The sequence below is a fragment of the Limanda limanda genome, chromosome 18 (genome assembly GCF_963576545.1).
Source record: "Limanda limanda chromosome 18, fLimLim1.1, whole genome shotgun sequence".
Taxonomy (NCBI): domain Eukaryota; kingdom Metazoa; phylum Chordata; class Actinopteri; order Pleuronectiformes; family Pleuronectidae; genus Limanda; species Limanda limanda.
Genome location: NC_083653.1, coordinates 10,032,159 through 10,053,826, shown reverse-complemented (window position 1 = coordinate 10,053,826; position 21,668 = coordinate 10,032,159). Strand labels below are relative to the sequence as shown.

The window sequence follows — 21,668 nt, the reverse complement described above, 5'->3', positions numbered from 1 at the left end:
GATCGAACCCAGGTTAAGAACCACTGTATTAGCTGAAATCCAAATGATCTCACCAGTGGAAAAAGTCCACTAGAATCCTGAAACATGTTTCCATTAAAAAAACAAAAAAAAACAGACATCGAATGGGTCTATTAACATGTTTGCTTTAATCAATAACATTATGAACACCTGAAAATGTTTCAGCCATTTAAGTTATTCTGAAAAAAGGATATTAAAATGCCCCCCCCCCCTCCCCTGCAAACCCCTAAACAGAAGTCGCTGTTTTTGTGCAAAACATTGAATACACTGATTCAGAAAGACAACTTGAGACAATTATTCTTGAATATTTACAAACCTAAACCTAAAAACTGAAGCCAACTTTGAATAAAAAAGAACATGTGGCTGCACTTACTAACAACTGTTCCCTGAAAACTGGAATCAATGCACAACTGTCAGGCTCATGGACGATCTCAGAAGCCGGTCTTATGTTAAACTGAGCCAGGAACACTACTGGTCCGCGTCTTGATCTGCTGGTGCATTGTTTTGGCCACGGTCTGGGTCTTTCATTCGCAGGATGCGGATGATTTTGCTCACAGGAAGAGTACTGGAAAAAACAAAAATAGGGGAAAAGCAAAGATTACTATTTGGTCGTACCTTTGAGGTTTATGCTTCAGAGGCAAATTCCCTTTCCCAGGCAAACCCTCCAGTGCACAAAAAATCACATGACCTTTGTTCCTGACTGGATTAGTCTTATCATTGCTCATTTACTAAGGTTAATATACAGTAACTATGCCAATAAATTAGTATCTGGGTGGTCAGACTGCTTTTGTATACAAAGAGAAGGATGTTGTATCAGTGGTTACCCCATGCTCTGTGGAGTGAGGAATATGAACTGTCTGTATCGCTGACCACTCGCCACCTTCAGCATCATGTCCATTGATATCCTCCTGTTCACCATGTCCTAATGATAAAAAAAAACAACAGCGGTTCATGTTATTGTGTGACAAATGAGGCCAAACACCAGCAACTTCCCCTCTATTGTATTTGCTACTATACTTCACGGTTGAGAGATTTAATATCCACACAGATGAAACAATGCCAGTTAAAACAGTCCCTCGTTACCATGTAAACATCAAACTCGTCGAGGCAGCGGAAAGGCGCCTCAGTGATGGCCCAAAGAGAGAGCACGAAGCAAACAGTGGAGAAGGAGCGCTCGCCGCCCGACAGAGAGCGCATGTCTCGCAGGTCCGCCTTGTTTCCCTGGCCGGGCTGAACCTACACAGCAGGAGATGAGAAATCAGTTTTGTGCAAGAGAGCTTTGTTGTTGAGCAACAGTCATTGACTTGCTGTATTGTTTAGTGAGTCCTTGAATGAAATAGAAATGCTGCCTCTCACGGTCCCAATCTATTTTGAATTGAACACTGGAAAATATATGTATTCAGAGCTGTGGTCAGACATGAACTCTGGCAAGTCTCTAGAAAATGGTGGAAAACACAAGGTTTTTGTTTACAGCACACCGACATTGGCTTCTGTCCTCATCGCCTGAAGCTTTCCGATCTCTGTCTTTCCAAGTTGACATCTTCGTTGGCAGCTCCTCTGGCATCCTTACATAACTGTATTTTCTATTCCAGTTTGGGTTTGAGGAAGTGTTAGAACCTGGATCAACACAGCCCCTCTCTCTATTCGAATTTTTACTGAAAACAGCTTATGTAACCGACAGTTCACTGGTTTACATAATGCAAATTCAAGCTAAAAGAGGCACCGAGTGTTTCCCCCCCCTGACGAATAAAATGTTCCTCTTACCGAGATGGAGAGGGTTTCGTTCTTGTGGTCAAAGCTCATGCTTCCAGTGTATCCTCTCTGGCTCAGCATGCTGTCAAAGTAGTATTTACATCGGGCTGAGAGGAACCTGAGACAAGAGGTGCAGAGATAAGAGATCAGATGGATGAAGGGGGGAGGAAGAAAGCATGTCAATAAACAAGGGGGAAGGCCAGGGTCACAGTCGGGAGGTTTATTCTCTTTGGGATTTGACAACTTGCCTCCTAAGCTCATTGTAAACCTGGAGTCTGTGGTTCATGACGCTGTCGAGGCTTTTGATGAAGCTGTTGAGGTTCTTCATTTGCTGTGTGAGGTTCTTGTAGTTCTCCAGAGCCTCATGGTACTGTCTGCATGTGGAATAAAGCCAAGATAGAGGAAACTTTACATGTTGACATGAATCAACTGATGTTTGGTGCGATGGCAGCACTGCAGTTTGCTTGACAAGAAAGCCTGTTGCAGGATTCTGTTTACCACAATGCCTGATATAACATACCTAACAACCTCCTCGCGGTCTCCTTGTTGTTCCTGCTGGGTGGAGATCTTAACTTTAAGGCGGTTGATCTCACTATCCAGACTCCTGGCTGTCCGACGCACTTCCAAGCGCTCTGGAGAGATCTCTGAAGCCTTGGATACAGATGCCTGAACCACAGAGGGAAGTAATCAATCAAAATGCATGTTAAACTAGAGAGACACTCAGTAACACTTCCCTCTGCTCAAGCCACATAGGATATCTAAAAAACTATATTGTGCTTTTGCTTTAAGTCCTTTGATGAACTCATCTGTCTCTTGTCACCACTCAAACCTCTGCACGTCATACCTGAACTTCCTGCTCCTTGCTTTGCAGGCTGGCTTCGAGGGTCTGGATGGTGCGGAGGTGGGTGCTGCGCTTCTCATCGTAATGTTTCTTGTGGTGCTTGCACTTCATCACCTCCTGATCAGCCTTACTCAGCTCATCCTGTAGTAGAAAAAACATGCAAAAAAACAAACAAACATGTTTAACACTAAATCTTTTTAGAGATCGAAGTGAAGATCTTAAACCTGGGGCCTGCAGTGTGACTGTACCTTGATCGGGTCGGCGTCCTCTGCGATGTTGTTGATCTTCTCTTTGTGCTGCTTGTACTCCTTCTCTGCCTTCTCGTAGGACACCTTGAGGTCAGTCATCTGAGTTCGGGCCTGGTCGTACTCTGCACGCTTGCTTGAGATCTTGGTAACGATCTCCTGAAGCTCCTCCTCCTGGTGGGGACAGCGACATTTTAACAGCAGCACATGGTGTGAATCACATCTATGTTTTGCACTGATGTGTTCTGAACAAACCAGAGGGTTTAGGTCCTCTGACTGAGGCTCCTCCATGTTCTGTAGGTCCGTCAGCTCCAGCTCTAGTTTCGTGGCCTTAACCTAAATGATTCAAATAAACTTCATGAACAAATCCATCATTTCAATATTTCTTAGTTTCAGAAAGAGAGGAATATTAATTTGTAAGAGGTAAAAATAGTACTTTGGTCATCTTCTGGTCTGCTTGAGCTCTTCTCAGCAACCCTTCATTCTGTTTGATGTCATCATCTAAGTTTCTCATTTGTTGCTGGATGCGAGTTGCTAGAGCTGTTTGGTTCTCCATCTCTCTCTGCAAATGCCTGAGAGGAAAGATAACATATAAGAGAAGTACGATAGAACACAAGAGCACAGGTTTGTACAACCACTGTTTCGTGATATACACTATATGGACAAAAGTATTGGTTAGTTCCGGTGAAGGGAAATATTAACGCTTCAGCTTACTAAGAACTTCAGGACAATCATATGCCTCCAACTATGTGGGAACAGTTTGGAAAACGCCCTTTTCTGTTGCAGTGGGACTGTGCACACTATTGTAGAAAGCCCTCCCAAAAGAGTGGAAGCTGTTTTAGCTGCAAAGGGGGGGGACCAACTCCATATTAATGGCTGTGGATTAAAAATGGGATGTCATAAAAGCTCCTCTAAGTGTAATGTGACCTTTGTCCATATAGTGCATTTTCATCCTGTATCTTAATAACTGAAGCTCACTAATCCAGTTTCTATATGTTGGTGCTGTCAAGATGTACAGATGATTCCTTTGACTCCTTAGTGTTGCAAACACTGCAACCCCAAGAAGTCAGCAGGAGATGCCACTGGTGACCAGAAGTATCAAGGAGAGGAAGAAATTCAGCCGTTTTCCGACATGACCTATAGGTAAAATCCGGAGAATTGGCTACAGGTTAGGGTAGATCTCCTGCTGTGTTCCCACATCAACTACCCCTGGATTTCTACAGGTTGTGTACTTCGAGCCAGGCCGAAAAAGTCTGCAGAAACTACAGAGTGTCCCACTCAGACATATGCGTTCACACATGCGCCTCACACAGGCACATACCTGATCTCATCCTCAACATCTCCTGAGAGGCGGTTGGCTCTGGTCTGGTCTGCAGTGTAGCTGCGGTTATTGTAGATCTGATCTCCTTCCTTAGAGAAGGCCATGTTACAGTTGCGTGGAGGGTTGTTGCCCTGCATCACTCTACGAGCCTCCGTGCGATTCTACACAGACAGACAGACACACATCAAAAACCATGATAATGCAATACACCTTCAGAATACAAAAATGAAGAGATGTTCCAATATCAATACCAGCATTTGAAATGACTCCAACACTGTCACAAATGCCAGGTCAGGCATTGGGAAGGATGGAAAAACTACCCAAAACCAAGCCTTTTCAGTATATTAGTTTAAAGGGACTCTTACCTTTGTTGCATTTTTACACTTTTTTTGGATAAGGTTAAATTGGTATTAATAAGGTAATGACACTCTTAAATGCAAGACAGACCCACCAGGAGTAAAAACAAACAATTATTTCACTCTCATAATATTTAGTGAAAACTTCAATCAATAAAATTCTTCGGACCGAAGGACCTTATTGGCCGACAGACCTGTCTGTTTGCTGCATGGACATGCAGGTTTTCCGTCTGCTTCTTGTGGCGCATTCGGGCCCGCGTCATCAAGGCATGTGAATGTAAATGTATATAACTTACCGAATCCATTGCTTTGGTAAACAAAAACTCACGTGCGTGCGCGGAGGCATTGGGTGGTAGGTCTGCTTGTAAATAAAGTTTCTTCAAAAAAACACAGCGGATGGGAACGAGGGGGTGGGGCATTGGAGGAAGGCGGGATGATTTGAATGTGCTGTAATTCTCAAATGCAACAAAGGTAAGAGTCCCTTTAACCAACTGCAAATTTCTTATACCAGAATTAACGTCCAATTCAAATACATTCATTATCTTATGAAACTGGGGCTTTTATTGTTAAGAAATAATTTGTTACCTTGATGAGTAGAATGCTTTCTATTCCTGTTTGATCAATCAGGCAGTTGGCCACAACTGGGTCCTCGATCTCTAGAGCTTGGAGCACGGACGGGTAATCAGAGTGATTCACAGCCCTGAAAACAAAAGATACAAACAGAACAATTGAACTACAAGTTTACACAAAATGTACAGCTCGATTATTATATACTCGTTTGCCCCAGTCTACAGCTTGAGTTAATGTGTTGAGAGGAAGATGTGTACATTTGAAAATAGTAGAATACCATTCTGTGAGTGGGAGGAAAAATTCAAGGACTAACACTTTAATTTCAGGTAATGTCCAACTTAAATTTAAGACACTTTAATGTGAGCGATGTGCATGTCCTCACCTGGTCCTTGTATCATGGACATGTGGGAGGAATTGGCTGGTAACGATGGCAGGTCTGCGGCCTCTCTGGCATACTCTGGCCATGAGGTCCTGCAGCACCTTCTCGTCTGCATGGTTATCACAGGTGAAGGCCAGCATCTGCCCTCGAAGACACACTTCTACAGCCAGGGCCAGCTCTGGGTCTTTCAGGCTAATGAGGTAACCTGTAGAGGGAAAGTTGAAAAAGGCAAGACAGACAATCAGAAAGGGTTAGCGACCATCTTCTGAGTCTTAAACCTGAATTATATAACTTACATATACATATATGAATATGCTACCCCATTTATTTACACATCATAGCTGAGAATGAGTCAAAGCCTGACTGCTTATCACACAATATGATTTTTAAATCTTACCAAGAGGTCCTCTGGGCCTCTGCTTGAACTGGCCCCTATTGTGGGCGTCCTGGATGGCATTCAGGAGTGCAGGCATCTGGTCTCCAAAACGCTGCAGCCGATTGGAGCGGCTGCTTTCCAGAGTCTGCGAGTTACGTCTGTTGGCATCAATGGACCTATGGAGCACGTCGTGTTCTCTCCTGAAGAGGTTTAGATTCTGTTAGAGGCCAGTTTTGTTTAATGTTTCTACTGCTGAGTGGAGTTTTGTGGACCAGTGAGAACAACAACAATGTATCTGGAGAAATGGCACCATAAACGGACTGAAAGAGGGTTTCACAAAGTTATCTATGAATAACTTTTCGCACATAATTCATATCTTTTGGTCAACGTATCTGTTTCCCTACTTTATCTTTGATTGTTCTTCCTTGGCACGGCTGGAGGCATTCTGATACTGGTCAATCTGCTGACCAAGAGTGGAAATCTGGTGTCTATGGTTCTCCAGTTCTGACTGGATCTTCTCCATGCGCTCCATCCTGGCCTGACTCTCTGCTCCCGATGTTTGACTGATGCTAGAGACACAAAAAAACGTGATAATGAAAATTAGATGCAAAGCAGAGGGGAGGAAAGAAAGAATGAAATAATACAGATGACAAAGAACACAAAGTGATGTTGTACCTCAGCTTGAGATCATTTATCCTCGAGGACAACTGAACCTTGTCCTTTTCCAGGTCTCTCAGGTTAGTCCTGCATGTGTTGACAGGGACCTGCGCAACAAGTATCACAATGACAATAGGGACTTTAAACAGCTGTGCCCTGCATTATATCTGACAACCACTGACTTCTTCATGAGAATTTTGTTATATAGATAGGACATAAAAACCTGACCTCGCTGGACTTGAGAAGAGTGTTACGTTTCTGGGCCTCAGCCTTAAGGTCACCACATTTGGGCTGAAGCTCCTGGACTTGCTGGGTGATTCCCTCCAACTGCTCCTGGATCTGCTTGTACTTCTTCTCGGCCTCCTCAATCTTGTGCTGCATGGTTATATAAAAACAGATCAATAACATAGGGAGGCTAGAGGATAAAAGAGAGCTGTGTGCAAAAGTTATGTTGTTAGGCATCAAACAGAGGTAATAGTTATTTAATAAATAGTCATTATAGATTGTACAGACTTAATGATTTTGGTGAAGATGTGTTTCTGTTGATGAGAAACAGTTGCAATCAGTTGTAAGACATGGTTTTATCATTAATACACTATTGTACCTTCCATTCTTCAACCTTCTCATCATATTTCTCTGTGGAGTGTCTGTCTGTCCGTAGCTTCTCCTTCATCGGGTCCAACTCCTTCTCCATCTCGGTCACCTGTTAGATTTAAGACATGCGTTCAAGGTAGTTAATATTCATAACTTATGCACTCATCCAGTGTCTCGGGGGCAGAGGAATGGGTAAAGAAGGTTGAAAATCCATAAGTGAGGGGAAAAAAAGAGAAAGTGATCTCACCAAGGCCCACGCCATCTGCTTCTGTAACTCCTCTAGTTTAGTGTGCATTTCGTCAAGAGATGCCAGACTCTTGTAACGATCCTCTTTCTCTCTGTATTTCTGCTTCAGGTCTTTTAAGCACTGCAACAGTCACATAACCAGACACTGTCTTATAAATCTGCCTAATTAACCCACTAAAGTCATAATTACAGGATGAAAAATTCTATCCACAAGGAAGCCTAAAAACAGCAACCATATGTTATAGTGCAGTATCAATAGTTTTAATAATGAACATGTGACTAATTCGTACTTCGTTTTGTTGCTCCACTTTATCCTCTGTGACCTGCTTGGTGGTTTTGATGTAGACAAAGTCTTCTCTCATCTGCTCCAGCTGTGTAGCTTTCATAAAAAACTGAGCAATGGTCATGGAAATTAAAAGAAGAAGAAGAAAAGCACCGGGTCAAAACATGAAAAGCTGTAAAATTCACATCAACAGATGTTCAGATTTGCCACATTTTGCCCCTTCCCAACACCAATTCTGATAACAAAAAAGAAAGTGTACATTGACTGCTGTACAATCATCTGTAGACACATATAGATTTTCATTTAAAAATATTTGTCTATATGTTTACTTGAGACTAACCCTATACTTGTCCCCCTCTCCTTTGGCGTGTAGGAAGTATTTGCTCATCTCTTGGGTGAGAACAGACACAGGATTGTTGACCTTTGAGAGAAAACAAGTTAAAAAGTTCAACAAAACTGCAAAACCTATTTGTCGCATAGGATTTTAATTTGTCAAAGGAAAGTATATGCAACATTGCACTGTGTAAGACTTGATTTTCTCATACCTGAATATTGAAATTATCCAGGACGGACATGAGCTCTTCCTTCTTGGTTGAGACAAGTTGACCTACAAGAGGGGAAAAAAGATCATGAATCCTTAATGTGTAATGAGAATTATTCAGGCAGCTACAGGAAGTGTTACAGTTGGGCACTAATTTGACAACACTTGTATGTACTCTTAATCTTCACCAGTGTTTAGTAATTGTGAATAAATGAAACAGTTTATTGGTGATTTTAATCATGGTCAACCTTTAAATTTGTTTGAAATATGAAACTATCTCGCTATACCTTGTCACAAAATGCTGAAAATCAAAAATCCATGAGCATTGATGGTTTTTACCTGACTTGCTCCTCAGTTTATAGGTTCTCATCCCCTCTCGTGTTATTTTGAGGTCTACAGTGATGGCTGGACCATACACCTCAGGTTTGTAAGCATCCCTTCCTTTGTTACGTAGGGTAATTGATACATCGGCTGAGCTGAGAAACAGAGAGTGAAGTGATGCAACCTTTGTGTGTCACACTACATGAAATTGTAGGGGTATGATGGGCTATGAAAGTCATAATTTCTCTCAAATCGAACAAGAAAAAATGTATGAATTCCAAAACAAGTGTTTTAACAAGTGGAGCTACGAGTTCACATTACAATGTTCGGTTCACAGATAATCTATTACAGTGTGGTAAAAGCTTCACCTTTCTCCCTCTTTCACAAAACCTTTGAGGGATGATCCTCTGTTTGTGGCCTGTGCATTCCCACCTAAAGCAACTATGAGAGCAGTCAGGACGGCGCTTTTTCCACCTGTCAGAGGCAAATTGTGCAAAGACAAAAATGTTAACACTGAAATCAACAGTTTATTGTAAAATGACTGGGTTAAGTTTACATAAATTCACGATTGAGTAATAGATTTATGGGGACATTTTCCTACCAAGTAATTATCTTGTGACAAGACTGGTGTTACCTATTACACTGGACATTTAACAGGAAAAAACATGTGTTGGCTCCGTGTTTACTGAGTGAGATCTGTAACATTAGATTGTACTAAGAGCAGCATCAATCTTCTGCTGCACTTGAAGTTGTGTGATGAAATTGACTGTGCAGGTCAACTTCTTATAATAACATAAAAGATTCATAAGCTTCATTGTAGAGTACCTACATCCACACTTTTGACAACTCCATATTTATATACTCATACTGCAAGTATGAAGTATGCTATTCTCACACGATTTCAGTTCCACAGGTTTCTCATAACATCAGAATCAGCACACAGACGTTCTTTAAGCTGTGTGCCGGTGCTGTGTGAGGATTTTAAATGGAATGACTCCAAAGTCACAGAAAGTCTTTGTGTAAACTACGTTTCTACAGAGGGGAACACCTTTTTCCCCGGAACGCTGCACTAGTCAAACGGTTTTACTCACTTCCATTGTTGCCGACGACAAAGTTGACATTGGAACCGAATGTGAAAGGGCCGAGGAGCGAGTGGCACATGAAGTTCTTCAGCGTGATGCTCTCCACGATCCCTGCGTCACTCACCACCTCCGCGGCACCTGCCACCTAAACACAAGATTTTCATTTTCTTGTCACTTCATTCCAAATCATACCACATCTAGATCTATGTATGTCCACATGCTATACAGCTCCTATGTGTAATTATTGATTCTCTCAAGATCAACAGATTTGCAAAGAAATAACAAAACAGTAAGGGATTATTTGCAGTGAGTAATAAATGTGTCCTAACAAGACAGTGGGTGTACATACGTGCTTCAGTAGAGGATCATCATGGTCATCACCAGCATTTTCATCAGTCTCTTCTTCTTCTTCCTCCTCCTTCTCCTCCTCCTCTTCTTCTTCGTGCGCAGGTCGGACGCGTTTGTTGACATTTTCACGGACAGCGCTGCTCTTCCTCTTCGACATCTTCTTCAACCTGCTCCAGAGAAAGGAAAGTGAAAGTAAACACACACACACACACACACACACACACTCGCTTCTCTCCTTTTCCGTGTCACGTTTCCTGGTTTTGTTTTGCTACCACTAGATACAAGCTAATGCTTCGCTTTCTGGACTAGCTTAGCTGGCTAGCTGACTGCAGCTAAATGCTAAACAGGAAGTTACAGTCGCTGTGCTTGGTTTGTAATTATTAGTGAGATATTGAGAAGAGGGACACAGCTTGAGGAGGAGCTGCTCACCTTATTGACACGACCCAGATGAAAACATGGAGAGGACCCGCTCCTGTTGACGGCTCATGGGATTCGCGCTTACCGGTTCTCCTTCTTCTTCTCCTCTTGGTTCACTGGAGGATCGCATACAGCTTAAGGTGCATACCGCCACCTACTGTACAAGGGCGTTATAACATCATGCCGTTTAACACACTTAAAGACAGTGTTGGGTCAGTTCACACTTAAAAAGAACGAGTTCCAAGTTAAGTTCATACAGATGAAAGTAAAACTAGTTCATAGTTCATTTATTTTTTATTTTGAACTAAGGTCACGGATCCAAACATTTAATAGATTACGTTCATTTGTTCCGTTTGTTATTTGGATGATGTTGGTGACAAACTAACGATGATGTATCTAGTTACTAATCAATGGTGTTGGATCGTCACTTTAACACTGAGTCCTGACAGTGAGCGAGTGAGACTCTGAGGTGATGAACTGTCATAATGAAGTGAAATAAGTCAGAGGAAACAAGGAGTATATATTTTATATCGATCTGGCTTTAGAAGAAAAACACTGACAATACGATATTTCCCAGGGGTTTTACTTTGAAATTCTTCATCACACTGTTCAGAAATTGCCACAGTGAGAATCTGAACTGTCATTATGAGGTGAAACAACGAAAACAGATGACATTTAAAAAGTAAAGTGCTGATTTAACAAAGAACCAGGATAGTATTATACACAGGTGTATCATGATCAGACAAACAAAAAAGTATATTGGTGCAATTTGAAAAACGCAGCCTGCTATTTGGCATTTAGTGGCCATTTTGGCCATATTCCAAATTTTTACTTTGAGGTACTTGAACCAGGGCTTACATCAGATCAACTTCAAATTGAGATGAGTGTCATCACAACAAGATGGAGATACAAAATAACTCAAAGATCGATTTTTCGTCACACGGTGGAACCGTGGCGTGGCGTCAAAGTTTGATTACACGCCATTAAAACACAATGTTTAAATACCAAAAAAAAATTAAATTAAATTAAAAACAAAAAAAATGTTTATAAATTAAAAAAGGTTTATTTTGCAGTCTTGAGGACCAGTGTAGCAGAGGGACTCATTTTAAAATCGTTAAGACTCTCTTATAGTTTTAAATGATTTATTGCCACACACATGATTGCACAAAATTAATACATTGAGCATCAAAAGTGAAGAAGAAAAAACTACATAAAAACAGGCACAGCTACAGTAAGCAGTTTGCTCTTAGCCTTTCAAAGCCTGGAACTCGTTCATTTTGGACTCAAAGTCAATGGGACGTTCACTGGGCTGCTTGTAGCGCCCTCTCATTGCTGAACTCAGGTAGGGGAGAAGGGCGCAGCTCTTTTCATACACGGTCAGGTTGGCTTTATGCATCCGGCGAATGTATTCCTCGCTCTTCTCGTTGGTAGCTGTATAAGTATGAGAGTTATTAGCAACAGCAATTTGGCTTTATTTGCCCAGTGTTAATTCCAAAGAAGGGAAACAAAATATTATAGTAGAAGTATAAAATGATTATCTTTGCTTTTTTTCAAATTCAGTGACAACCCTTGAATCCTGTTTACCTTTGAGATAGAAGCCCACATAGAGGACTGCTGATCTTTGTATGCTGACAAAGGGATACTTTGGTTTGAGGCACCCCGCAGCTGTCATGGCCTTATTGATCGCTACTGCCACAGCCTAAAAAATAGAGACTTCATTCAAATCCACCTTGACAGTACAATTGTCAACAAATTTTGATATAAAATCTCTACATATTTTGAAGTGTAAGTGCGTTTGACCTGTTCCAGGTAACCCAACGTTGGAAGGGCGGTGAGGGGTACAGGGTCACAAAGAGGAGGGACTTTAACGGGCAGCTTCTGGTCCCAGAATGTTTCAGGACTCCTTGATAGAAAGTATGTGAATCAAGTTTTGGTTAATTTAACAAACTTTCCAAAGGCAAAATTATGTTGCACTGTCATCTTTGTTTTAAAGGCAGGATTAGGAAAACTCATCTGAAGCACCATTGTAAGAAGAAAACATAGGCGACTGACACCTTTCTGAAATCTGCAAAGAGAATAGTGCCAAACCTCAAAAACATGTCCTGTTCCCGTTTCGACCGGAAAAAATAGAACTGTTCTCTGTATTCCACTGCGTACTCCATCTTTCCTTGAACCAGGGCTTCATACCTGAGAACACACAAGACTTTCATGAATAGAAAAAATCAAACATACTAAGGACATATTGCACAGATTAAGTCTAGTGTGAATCTCTGTGGGCTGCAGACATTGTTGACTTGAATTGATGGTTAAAACAGTGAATAATCATGTGTACATAATAGAATGAACTTTTCTGAGACAGATTTGAACTTTAATACTGTACCTTTGCTTTCCACACAGGTAAGTGACAGGACAAAAGCCCATCATCTGAACTAGCTGTGGGTACTTGTTCTTCACCTGAATCTCAGTTAGTTTACTTGGCAGCATGTGGGGTTCTGGGAGAGGGTATGGGCACCTCGGAGTCACAAATTTTTCTGGAGAGGACAGGAATTTCTGTGGTCGAGAGATAATATTATATAAACTTCATATTTATATTTCAGGTACGTTTTATATTTGATTTACTTCATATCTGTTTGTAGGTTTCCTAAAGCTCCACCACACTGACCTCTAAATGCTCTTTGCCACACATCTTGTAAAGCTTTCCTCTGTACTCAGCCGCATGAGTCAAAGCTACAGTTTCTGAGCAGTCCGTCAGGTGATAATTTATAGCCAAGCAGTCTGGGCAGTAATGGCCAAACTCTTCAAGCCGATGCTGCAGCTCCTCTGGTGTGATGCACATCCTGTCGATGCTGGCAGCTTGACCTGCAAAATGTGTCAAATATGATCAAGATTTTATTATTCATTCACCTTTTATTCATCTTTTTAAATTAATTTATTTTTTTTGCTTGTATTTTATTTATTAAATAAATAAAATAATATTAAAATAGAGTAAATGCATCCTCTTGCTTTGAAAGAAACAGTGTTTTAAATGTAATTTTACTTCAGGTGGAACAAAACCTCTGTATATCTGATTAAGCTAGTAGTACGTACCGCTGAGTGTCCTCTCCAGGAAGTTGTCGATGTATGACATGCTGATACTGACTTCCTTTACAATCTTGCTCCAGATCCACCATTTGCTCTTAAAGCCATCAAGCACGATCCAGTTCCGATATTGATACTGGAAATATTTCCTCACCTGCTCCACCTCTTGCTTGTAATGGGCGGTACGAATGTGATGTATCTCAGAGCTGTCATGCATCAGGTGAGGCCTAAAATGAGAGGAAAGAGGGGAGGTAGGATACAATTTATGATGGTTATTTAAAGCTTGTGATTTCTGCATATCATTACTATTGTGTGTGTATGTTTCATACTTGTTGGGTTTTATCTGGTCCATGTGACCTCTTCTTAGCACCTCCACTGTGTCCAGCTCAAGCTCAATTACTATCATGGGGATGATGCTTCGAGAACCCATGAGCTCCGCCTGCTTAAGTGTAATAGGAAAGCCGTCCAAAACATACCTAGAGTTCCAAATAGGTAAATAATAAATTCTTCAAAAACATTAAAGCCTGTTCCAGTTTGTAGTCATAACTAAGATCTAGTGTTCACATTCAAACACAAAAAGCACAAAGCAGTAATTTTATTACGGCAAACATTCAAATTTGAGTTTGAATAAATATATAAATGGAACCACCCTCTCACCCTCGGGTGCTGCAGACTGAGTTCAAGAGAACCACCTCCAGACACTGAATGGCCAGTTCATCAGGCACCATAAGGCCCTGGGAGAGAAGCAGCTTCACTTGGACAGCCAGATCTGTGGTCTCCTGAATTTCAAGCACCATACGTATAGCTCTGCCAATGGACAGCCGCGCCAAGCCATACTTCTGAGCAAAGCTCTGCGCCACTGGAGAGATATGAGAAAGGAATGAAGACCAAAAATATAAGAGAAAAGGAAAAGCGACGCATTTTCGATTATTTTGCAGCTGTTGTGAGTCTTACCAGTGGTTTTCCCAGATTTGGGTGGTCCAACGACTGCTAGTTTAACAGGCAGGGATTGGGTGGGCTTGGGCTGCCTAAGGTACTTCAGAGGGTTAAGCATGAATGTGTTACGGTTCTCCTCAGATTCAAAGAAGTAGATATACTGATTGAAGATTACGGGATGTGTGGTATCCAGAGGCCACTGCAGAGGCTGGATTAAGTCTCTCTCTCTGTATTGCTGTAGAAGAGAATAAAACAATGTCGGACACCTCCTAGAACTTGTATTAATCAATGTCTCATATCATAGATGTTAATGAATTTTACCTTTATGGGATCCAAGCAGCCAAAGGCACTGTGGAGCTTGTATGAAAATAGCAGCAGCCTTGGTGCCAGGGTGTATGTGATTGCTTGACATGTTTGGAAAAGTGACTGCCTGTTAACCAGCAGAGGCTGTAACTTCTGGAGCAGCTGATTCCTCACAAAGCGCGGCTTGCGAGAGGCACTGATAGAGATACTGGGAATGTTTTGCTCACTCAGCAGCTCCTGAGCAAAGAAAAGCATGAAGCAGAATATATGAGAGCAATTGAAATACATTTACAGTGAAGAGCTTGTCCTGAGCGTGAAATAACAGCAGAAAGTGTAAGGGTGTGGCAACTAAATTATTGTTTCAACAGCAAAGTGCCTTCATTGGTTTGTGTGTCTGTCTTTGTACCGTTACAGTTGTAAGGTCATCTTCATCTGTTGCAAAACGCTGCTCGATCTCCATCTTCAGCCGCTCGATAGCTGCCTCCTCATTCTCCTCGATCTCTGAGTCTTCGTTGTCTCCATCCAAAGGAAACTCCACTTCCAGTATGGCCTCTATCTTAGCCGCCATGTCTCCTGGTTCCTCCTTTTCATCGACTTCGTCATCCTCATCTTCATCATCCTAAAACATAAACTACATGGTTATATGATGCAGAGTAAGGGGATATGGTTAACCAGTCATGGAGAGGAGATGACTGCGGTTATGATGATTAAATACCCTTAATCTGGCAGTCAGTGCCTCTGCGGTGAGTTCAGCCCGTCTCCAGACCATTTTCTCATCCTGTACCACAAAGATAGAAGTCATTGTGTCAGATATTCACATATCTAAGTTGACCGATTACGTAATTACAATATATTACCAACTTCCCTACCCTGATTTTCTTGCGAAGATCCTGAAGAATTTTCATCTGTGCTTGCCGGTGGTCGCGGCGCTTACGCCACCTCTTCAGGTATGCCGGCAACAGACGTTTCTGAACATCTTTGACATCCACCTTCATGGTTACTACGACGTCAGGAAAAAGCTGTCCATCCAGCATGAACTGCACCTCTTCGGAATGATGTGGGAAGCCCTCCAAAATAAAACCTGTGGATCTGCAAGCGAGAACGTCATGGTCAGAAAACACCACGTATTGTCAGCTGTGCACAAAAATAAAAAAATGCACAACAGAACACCAATGCACATAAATACACAAAATACATAAGTAATGAATTTAGGCCAATAAATCCATCAGACAAACGTTAATTGCTTTGCTCAAGTAAAGGCAGAGAGAAAAGGAATGTTGGTCAGTAGAGAGTAATGTATATTTGAAAGTGTTTGTGTCTATATGTGACAATGGAGTTTTTAGATAAAAGAGTCTGAAAAATATGTAACATTTATACAACGTTTTTGTAAAGGAAAAGTTCAGCATTTCAAGGAAAATGCCTGTGATATTAGTTATAAGAGTAGGTTGATGCCAAACTCTGTATGCTAAATATACTGATATCCCTGGTACAACCAGGGGGGATTGTTGTTTTTGCACCTTATTGTTTATGTTAAATAATCATCTGAGGTGATGTCAGGTAAGTTAAGGGGGATTTTGTTACTCCTAGAAGAGGCACACTTTAGTCATATGTTTCCAGTCTTTATGCTAAGATAAGTAAGTTTTATGGTGAGCTAATTTAGCTTTTTTTAACTTCATTTGTAGTGTACAGATATTAGAGTAGTAGCAACCTTGTCATCTAACTCAGTTTGGGAAAATCAATGGAGGGAAAGGATGCATGTGCGTGTGTTTGTGTGCAAGTACATGTATGGTTCTTGATCCCAGAATGGTGCAATAACCATTTCCAGGATATTTGGATGTAGTGAATCTCCATCAGATAGGTAGTATTTTATGGCGTTTTCCGCATCAGTCAGTGCCACATGCTGTTGTAGACACACAAAAGCAAATGCAGAATAACTCAGTGACAGAAAATATCATAATTCACTGACTATTGCATCTAATCAGAAACTAGTTTGATGGTCGAAATCTTGCAACAGAAAACGTGTGTTGATGCTGACCTGAATGTCATCATCAGAGGTATCCTCCTTCACCACCTCCTCCTCCTCCTCTCCAGCCTCCTCCCTGGCGTCCTGTATCTGGGTGACCAGTTCCTGTAGAGTCTCGTCGACGGGCTCTACTTCATCTGCATAAGGCACCTGCTTCTTTGTCTTGGCGATTAGGAGCATTTGGAGCTGCACCCTGAACTGAACATGGAAGAGACCAAGCTGCCGGGCGAGCCACTCACCATGAGAGGTCTTTCCTGACCCTCGGGTACCGAGGCAAAGGATCCGAAGGGCAGGAGGCTTGGATGGAAGACAGAAATATGTCATTATTAATTATAATAATAATGATATATATAATAATAATGTGTGTTTATTTTACACATTATCTTTCCGGTTTCATGTTGGATTGTACCTTGAGAGGCTCAGTCTTTGCAACAAATTGTGTTGGATTTTGAAGGAAGGTGTCTCTCGCTTCTGGCCTGGAGAAGTAGAAGATCTTCTCCCGGTATTTGGCTGCAATCTCATCCGTACAGGGCCACAGGACGTTTTGGTTTTTAAAGGCCACAGGACAGAAATGAAGAGTATCACCAAATGATCTCCTACGGGGTCTGTCCGCCTGGTTTCATTGAGAAGAATAAGATGCAGAGTTGAAGGTTTGTTTATATTATTAAAACAGCATTATAATACTTAACTGTGAGTTTAAAGTTAGAAGCCTCCTCAGTTTACTGACCTTATCCTCATCATCTGGCGCTTTATTGTCAATGCTGTTTTCATCAGGTTTCTCCAACTCAGCTAACGCCTCCATATCCTCTTCCTCCTCAAACAGGTCTAGTTGTGACAGCTCCCAGGGAACATACTTGAAGGGCTCTGAAGACAAAGTAACCAGAGATAACAAATGTTTGTTCAAGTGTCTTTGAGATCAATCGTTTTCTATTGTCATTGAATTCCCCTTGGTATTTGTGCTTTTTAATGTAAAGGAGATTGTAGAAATATACAGGAAATATTAATGTGGAGTATATAACAAAAATCTTCAGTAGCTCTTAAAGAACAAACATTAAATACACATTTTTGCTGTATTTAATTGATGCATTGAGAATGAACACACTTACTCTCCTTGTGAAAGATTATCTCTTGAAGCAAGTCCTCTGGGCTTTTTCCATCAATCTCCAGTATTAAGATGGCAGTAGTTAAAACCATCTCCATTTCTTCCCATTCAGACACAAACTGCTTGAGTTGCAGTTTGTAGTCCTTCATCTCTGGGCCATCTGGATAACCCAGATCCCAGTGATCAGGTAGTTTCACAGCTTGATCAACAGAGGGAGAAAGAGTGTGTTAATACTGAGAGATAAGTCACATTTAGTTACCCTCTCCTATGAGTGATCTAGAAAAACAAGAGCATTTCATAAAGTGTCTCACCTTCCTGTTTGATTACGCCATTGTCTGCAGGGCAAAGAAAAGCAATTCAACAACAACATTTATTCTACTTTACAAGCTTCATATAGAGTATTGAAATAGATTCATAGACAGATTTTCCATACCATCCTTTTGTCCACCGATGGAGGTTGCAAACTGTTCGGCTCGCAGCCTCTTCCTCACTGCCCCGTCCACCTTCTCCTTGTTCTTCTCGTACATTCTCTCCAAAACTGTTGAAGTGCAATGACGCATGAACCCTGACAGAAGTCTACATATTTAATGCTACAATTTGTTTGTGGTGCTTGGTTTCTGTGTGTCATACCATCATGTTCACCACTGTCTTTGAGACAAAAGATGATGTGTGGCAGGATTTCACCTTGATTTAAAAAATCCCACTGGGAGAGGTTGCTGGGAAAGTTGTCAAGCACCCATCCAGTGTGCTCCTCCTGTTCAATCTTGGCCAGAATTGGCTGCACCAGGTCCTCTGTATCAAGCACCAATGCATTGTAGTGATGCGCTAGAAGCTTACATAAGGTGGTCTTTCCTGACTGAGGGGGTCCAACGATAGAAACCTTGCAAGGGGGCCTGGGCATTGGAGGGAGTAAGTACTGTCTGGGGTTTGTGACAAACTTCTGGTATGCCTCCGCAGATGAGAGGATGTACAGTTTGTCCTGGAAGCTAAATAGGGGTTAACATGAAAGTCAGTCGGCTGTTTTTCACAATCTCACTGTAAAATACCGGATATATTCTTGACTCACCTGACAGATAGCTCAGGTTGTCCAGGAACAACCCGGCCCTCCTGCAGAGCAACAGGGCAGGTTGAGCCCCAGCGGCTCCTTCTCCACCTGAAGCCAGGGGCCACCGGATTGCTGGAGGACATATGTCTCAATAGGTCCGCCTGGAAAAGAGATGAACTATGGTTTAAACTACTTTTAGTTGAATCAAAAGTGGATTAGTAGGAAGAAAAACATCATTAAAAAAACTCAAGCCTAAGTATGACCCAAGTATCAACAAATATAGGTTCATTAATATCTGACCGTATCAGCCTCTTCTGGCAATTCTTCATCAGGTTTGTGGAGGAGGATGGGAATGGAGACACGTTTAATAGCCAATGATCCAAGACGGGACATTACATACTACAGAAAAAACAATAAACAAACAAATGTCAGAACACAGGTTATACATTTATACTTATTTTTGCATATAATATGTCCTTACAGAGTAAAGCTCTTCAGGTGTGTTGTTTCCATCCAGCTCCATCCGGTAGAGGGGGTTGTGGGCTGCCATGTAGTCCTGAAAGAACGTTTTCACTCTTGTAAGTAGTTTTAAAACCAGCAACTAATTTGATTTAGAACACAACATCACAGTAAACTGGGTTTGAGGCTCCCGGCTGTTTTGATTTGCTGCTCCATCTGTTCATTATAAGTGCAATATACTAAATATCATATGAGAGCCAATAGAGTCCATATGCAAATGTCATACATATGCAATTTATATTAATCTAGAAATTGACATTGATGAATTCATTTCAAACAATAAGCTCAAATAGTATTAGTTAATAATAGTTAACTTCAGCCCCTGGTAGCTCACCTCCAGTGGTTTAAGCACTGTATCTTTGTACATGTTGATTCTTATTAAAGCGTTTCTGGTTGAATTCTCTGGCGACCACACCAAGTGGTAAATAACATCCCTTTGGAGTCCCTTTCCAGCATCCTACAGACAGAATAAACCCTTTTAGATAGAGAAATAGAGAAATTTTACTGGGTCCAAATACATAAAAACGGGGGATTGCAGAAAATACCAATTGTAATGGTATAATGTTACAGGTAAATTAGACAAACAGTGGTCAAGGTGTTTGGCCTTGGATCTCTACCTGCACCCCTTTATCCTCCATTGCCTTATCCTTGCTGTATTTTCTCTTGATGTACACATCTTCACACTGCCACTTGTCCCTTGTGAATAGCTGCCCTGTCTCTGGGTACTGCTTCAGACCTGCAAGCCTCTCGGCCAGGTCCTTGTCTGCACACTGGTACAGGACGGGTGTAGCATTTATAATTTATCCAATGACACATACTGATACAGATACTTCTCACTTGAAGAAATGAATCAGTTGCTGTGATAAGTCTGCATATCCAGAGGATGTGATACTAACCTTGATATTAATGATGAAATCAGGTGTCAGCTTGAGGTTCTTGATTGTTGCAACCTGCTCATGAATCTTCAGACACTCCTCAGACATGATCGGCAGGCAGCTCAGCACATATCCTGTATAACAACACATTGAGCCTTATTCACATGCATGATCTCTGTACTGTACTGGACCTTATAAAATACACTCCAAATACAGTATTTACCATAGTGCTCCACATCTCGTGAGTCGAGCCTGTCAAGAATCAGCTGCAGCACCTTGTCTTCTGGTAAGATCCACCCCTCAGATAAAATAACTAAGAGCTAAAACAGCAGACACGGCAACTTTAACCATTAATGGCGATGGAAAACACACGTGAAATGAAGGAAAGGTTAACTGTCCTGTACGATGATGGAGAATTTACTACTCACCTCTAAACCTTCCTTCGTTCTATTTTGTATGTGTGTGTTGAGAACATCTGTATCTGAAATATTGTACAAGCAGATGAGAAATGCCATTAATGACGTGTATAGACATTATTGGAAAAAAAATATGAATAAATAAAAGTATTTACCATCAATATAGATACACTTCCAGGACTCTGCAATGTTCTTGGCCAAAGTGGATTTGCCAATACCCTGTAACATGAAATGACAAAATATTTATATATTTCCATTTTTTTTTTTTTTTACATTTATATATTATTATTTTTATTATAAAGAATAGCCAGCATTTTGTTATTGTTGTGGAAATGTATATGGTTTATGTAAATTTGATAAATTTTGTGTCATTCTTTTCATTTAGTATGTATTGTGAAATTTGTGGCCTCTCTAACTCTGGATTACATCCAATAATAATACATGGTCCCCTTTCTCTATTGCAGTATTCATAGGAGCCGAGGTCAAGTTAGGAAGCCAGATAAATTAAACCTGGAGGAAGGTTAATAATATAGCTGAGGGCACTGACATCCTTTGAGGCAGAATAGACACAACAATGGTTTAGATACTGTCCAATAGACTAGCTCCACTTGAAGATTAATGTTATGTTTCACTGTGACTTTGTGAGATAATAGTCATTATTTTCCAATGACAGCTTGATTTTGTGTTGGCAATACAACTGGTTGCTTGTTAACTTTCTGTATGACTCATCTGCCTGGTCTCCTTTTTGCATCCTCTACTAAGAATAGCAGATGAAAAAAGACTTCATCCCATCACCCTGCAAGATTTCCCTCAGAGTTTAGATTTAATTTATTATGAAGTCTCCGATATACATATTTTGATATGAAGTGTTTATGTGTGTACATCTTTTTGAAAACATTTCTAATGTTGTATGTGTGCAAAAGAGAGAAATTACCGGTTTTCCAACTATGATGAAGCAAGTGGGTTTGGCAAGAAGCGTCTCTTTCTCCGCTTCATCTTCCATCAAGTTGTCAACGAAATCCAT

The 21,668-nt window shown here is 41.1% G+C and overlaps 2 protein-coding genes across 2 annotated transcripts; both read right to left on the bottom strand.

Moving 5' to 3' along the window:
• Window positions 1-240: 240 nt before the first annotated feature.
• Window positions 241-10,428, bottom strand: si:dkey-119f1.1 (Structural maintenance of chromosomes protein 6-like). Its single transcript, XM_061091376.1, has 27 exons — window positions 10,360-10,428; window positions 9,932-10,097; window positions 9,592-9,727; window positions 8,869-8,974; window positions 8,519-8,655; window positions 8,184-8,245; window positions 7,979-8,059; window positions 7,646-7,747; window positions 7,357-7,476; window positions 7,120-7,218; window positions 6,744-6,890; window positions 6,534-6,622; window positions 6,263-6,427; window positions 5,880-6,058; window positions 5,486-5,687; window positions 5,119-5,233; window positions 4,178-4,338; window positions 3,293-3,428; window positions 3,112-3,192; window positions 2,860-3,030; window positions 2,615-2,752; window positions 2,291-2,436; window positions 2,019-2,144; window positions 1,783-1,888; window positions 1,102-1,254; window positions 843-940; window positions 241-583 (listed from the first exon to the last, which is right to left on the bottom strand). Exons 2-27 carry the CDS (start codon window positions 10,085-10,087, stop codon window positions 487-489), a joined length of 3,309 nt encoding a protein of 1,102 aa, XP_060947359.1. The 5' UTR covers window positions 10,088-10,097; window positions 10,360-10,428; the 3' UTR covers window positions 241-486.
• A 1,165-nt stretch (window positions 10,429-11,593) lies between these two features.
• On the bottom strand, window positions 11,594-21,668 carry LOC133024881 (adenylate kinase 9-like). The gene is made up of 30 exons (XM_061092043.1): window positions 21,579-21,668; window positions 20,800-20,863; window positions 20,657-20,709; window positions 20,452-20,548; window positions 20,250-20,362; window positions 19,971-20,123; window positions 19,688-19,810; window positions 19,316-19,390; window positions 19,135-19,233; window positions 18,856-18,995; window positions 18,420-18,775; window positions 17,794-17,949; window positions 17,398-17,551; window positions 17,097-17,292; window positions 16,700-16,984; window positions 16,446-16,564; window positions 15,534-15,753; window positions 15,401-15,442; window positions 15,071-15,283; window positions 14,683-14,901; window positions 14,380-14,596; window positions 14,083-14,284; window positions 13,755-13,901; window positions 13,435-13,652; window positions 13,010-13,206; window positions 12,728-12,897; window positions 12,436-12,534; window positions 12,148-12,250; window positions 11,932-12,046; window positions 11,594-11,778 (listed from the first exon to the last, which is right to left on the bottom strand). Exons 1-30 carry the CDS (start codon window positions 21,666-21,668, stop codon window positions 11,594-11,596), a joined length of 4,620 nt encoding a protein of 1,539 aa, XP_060948026.1.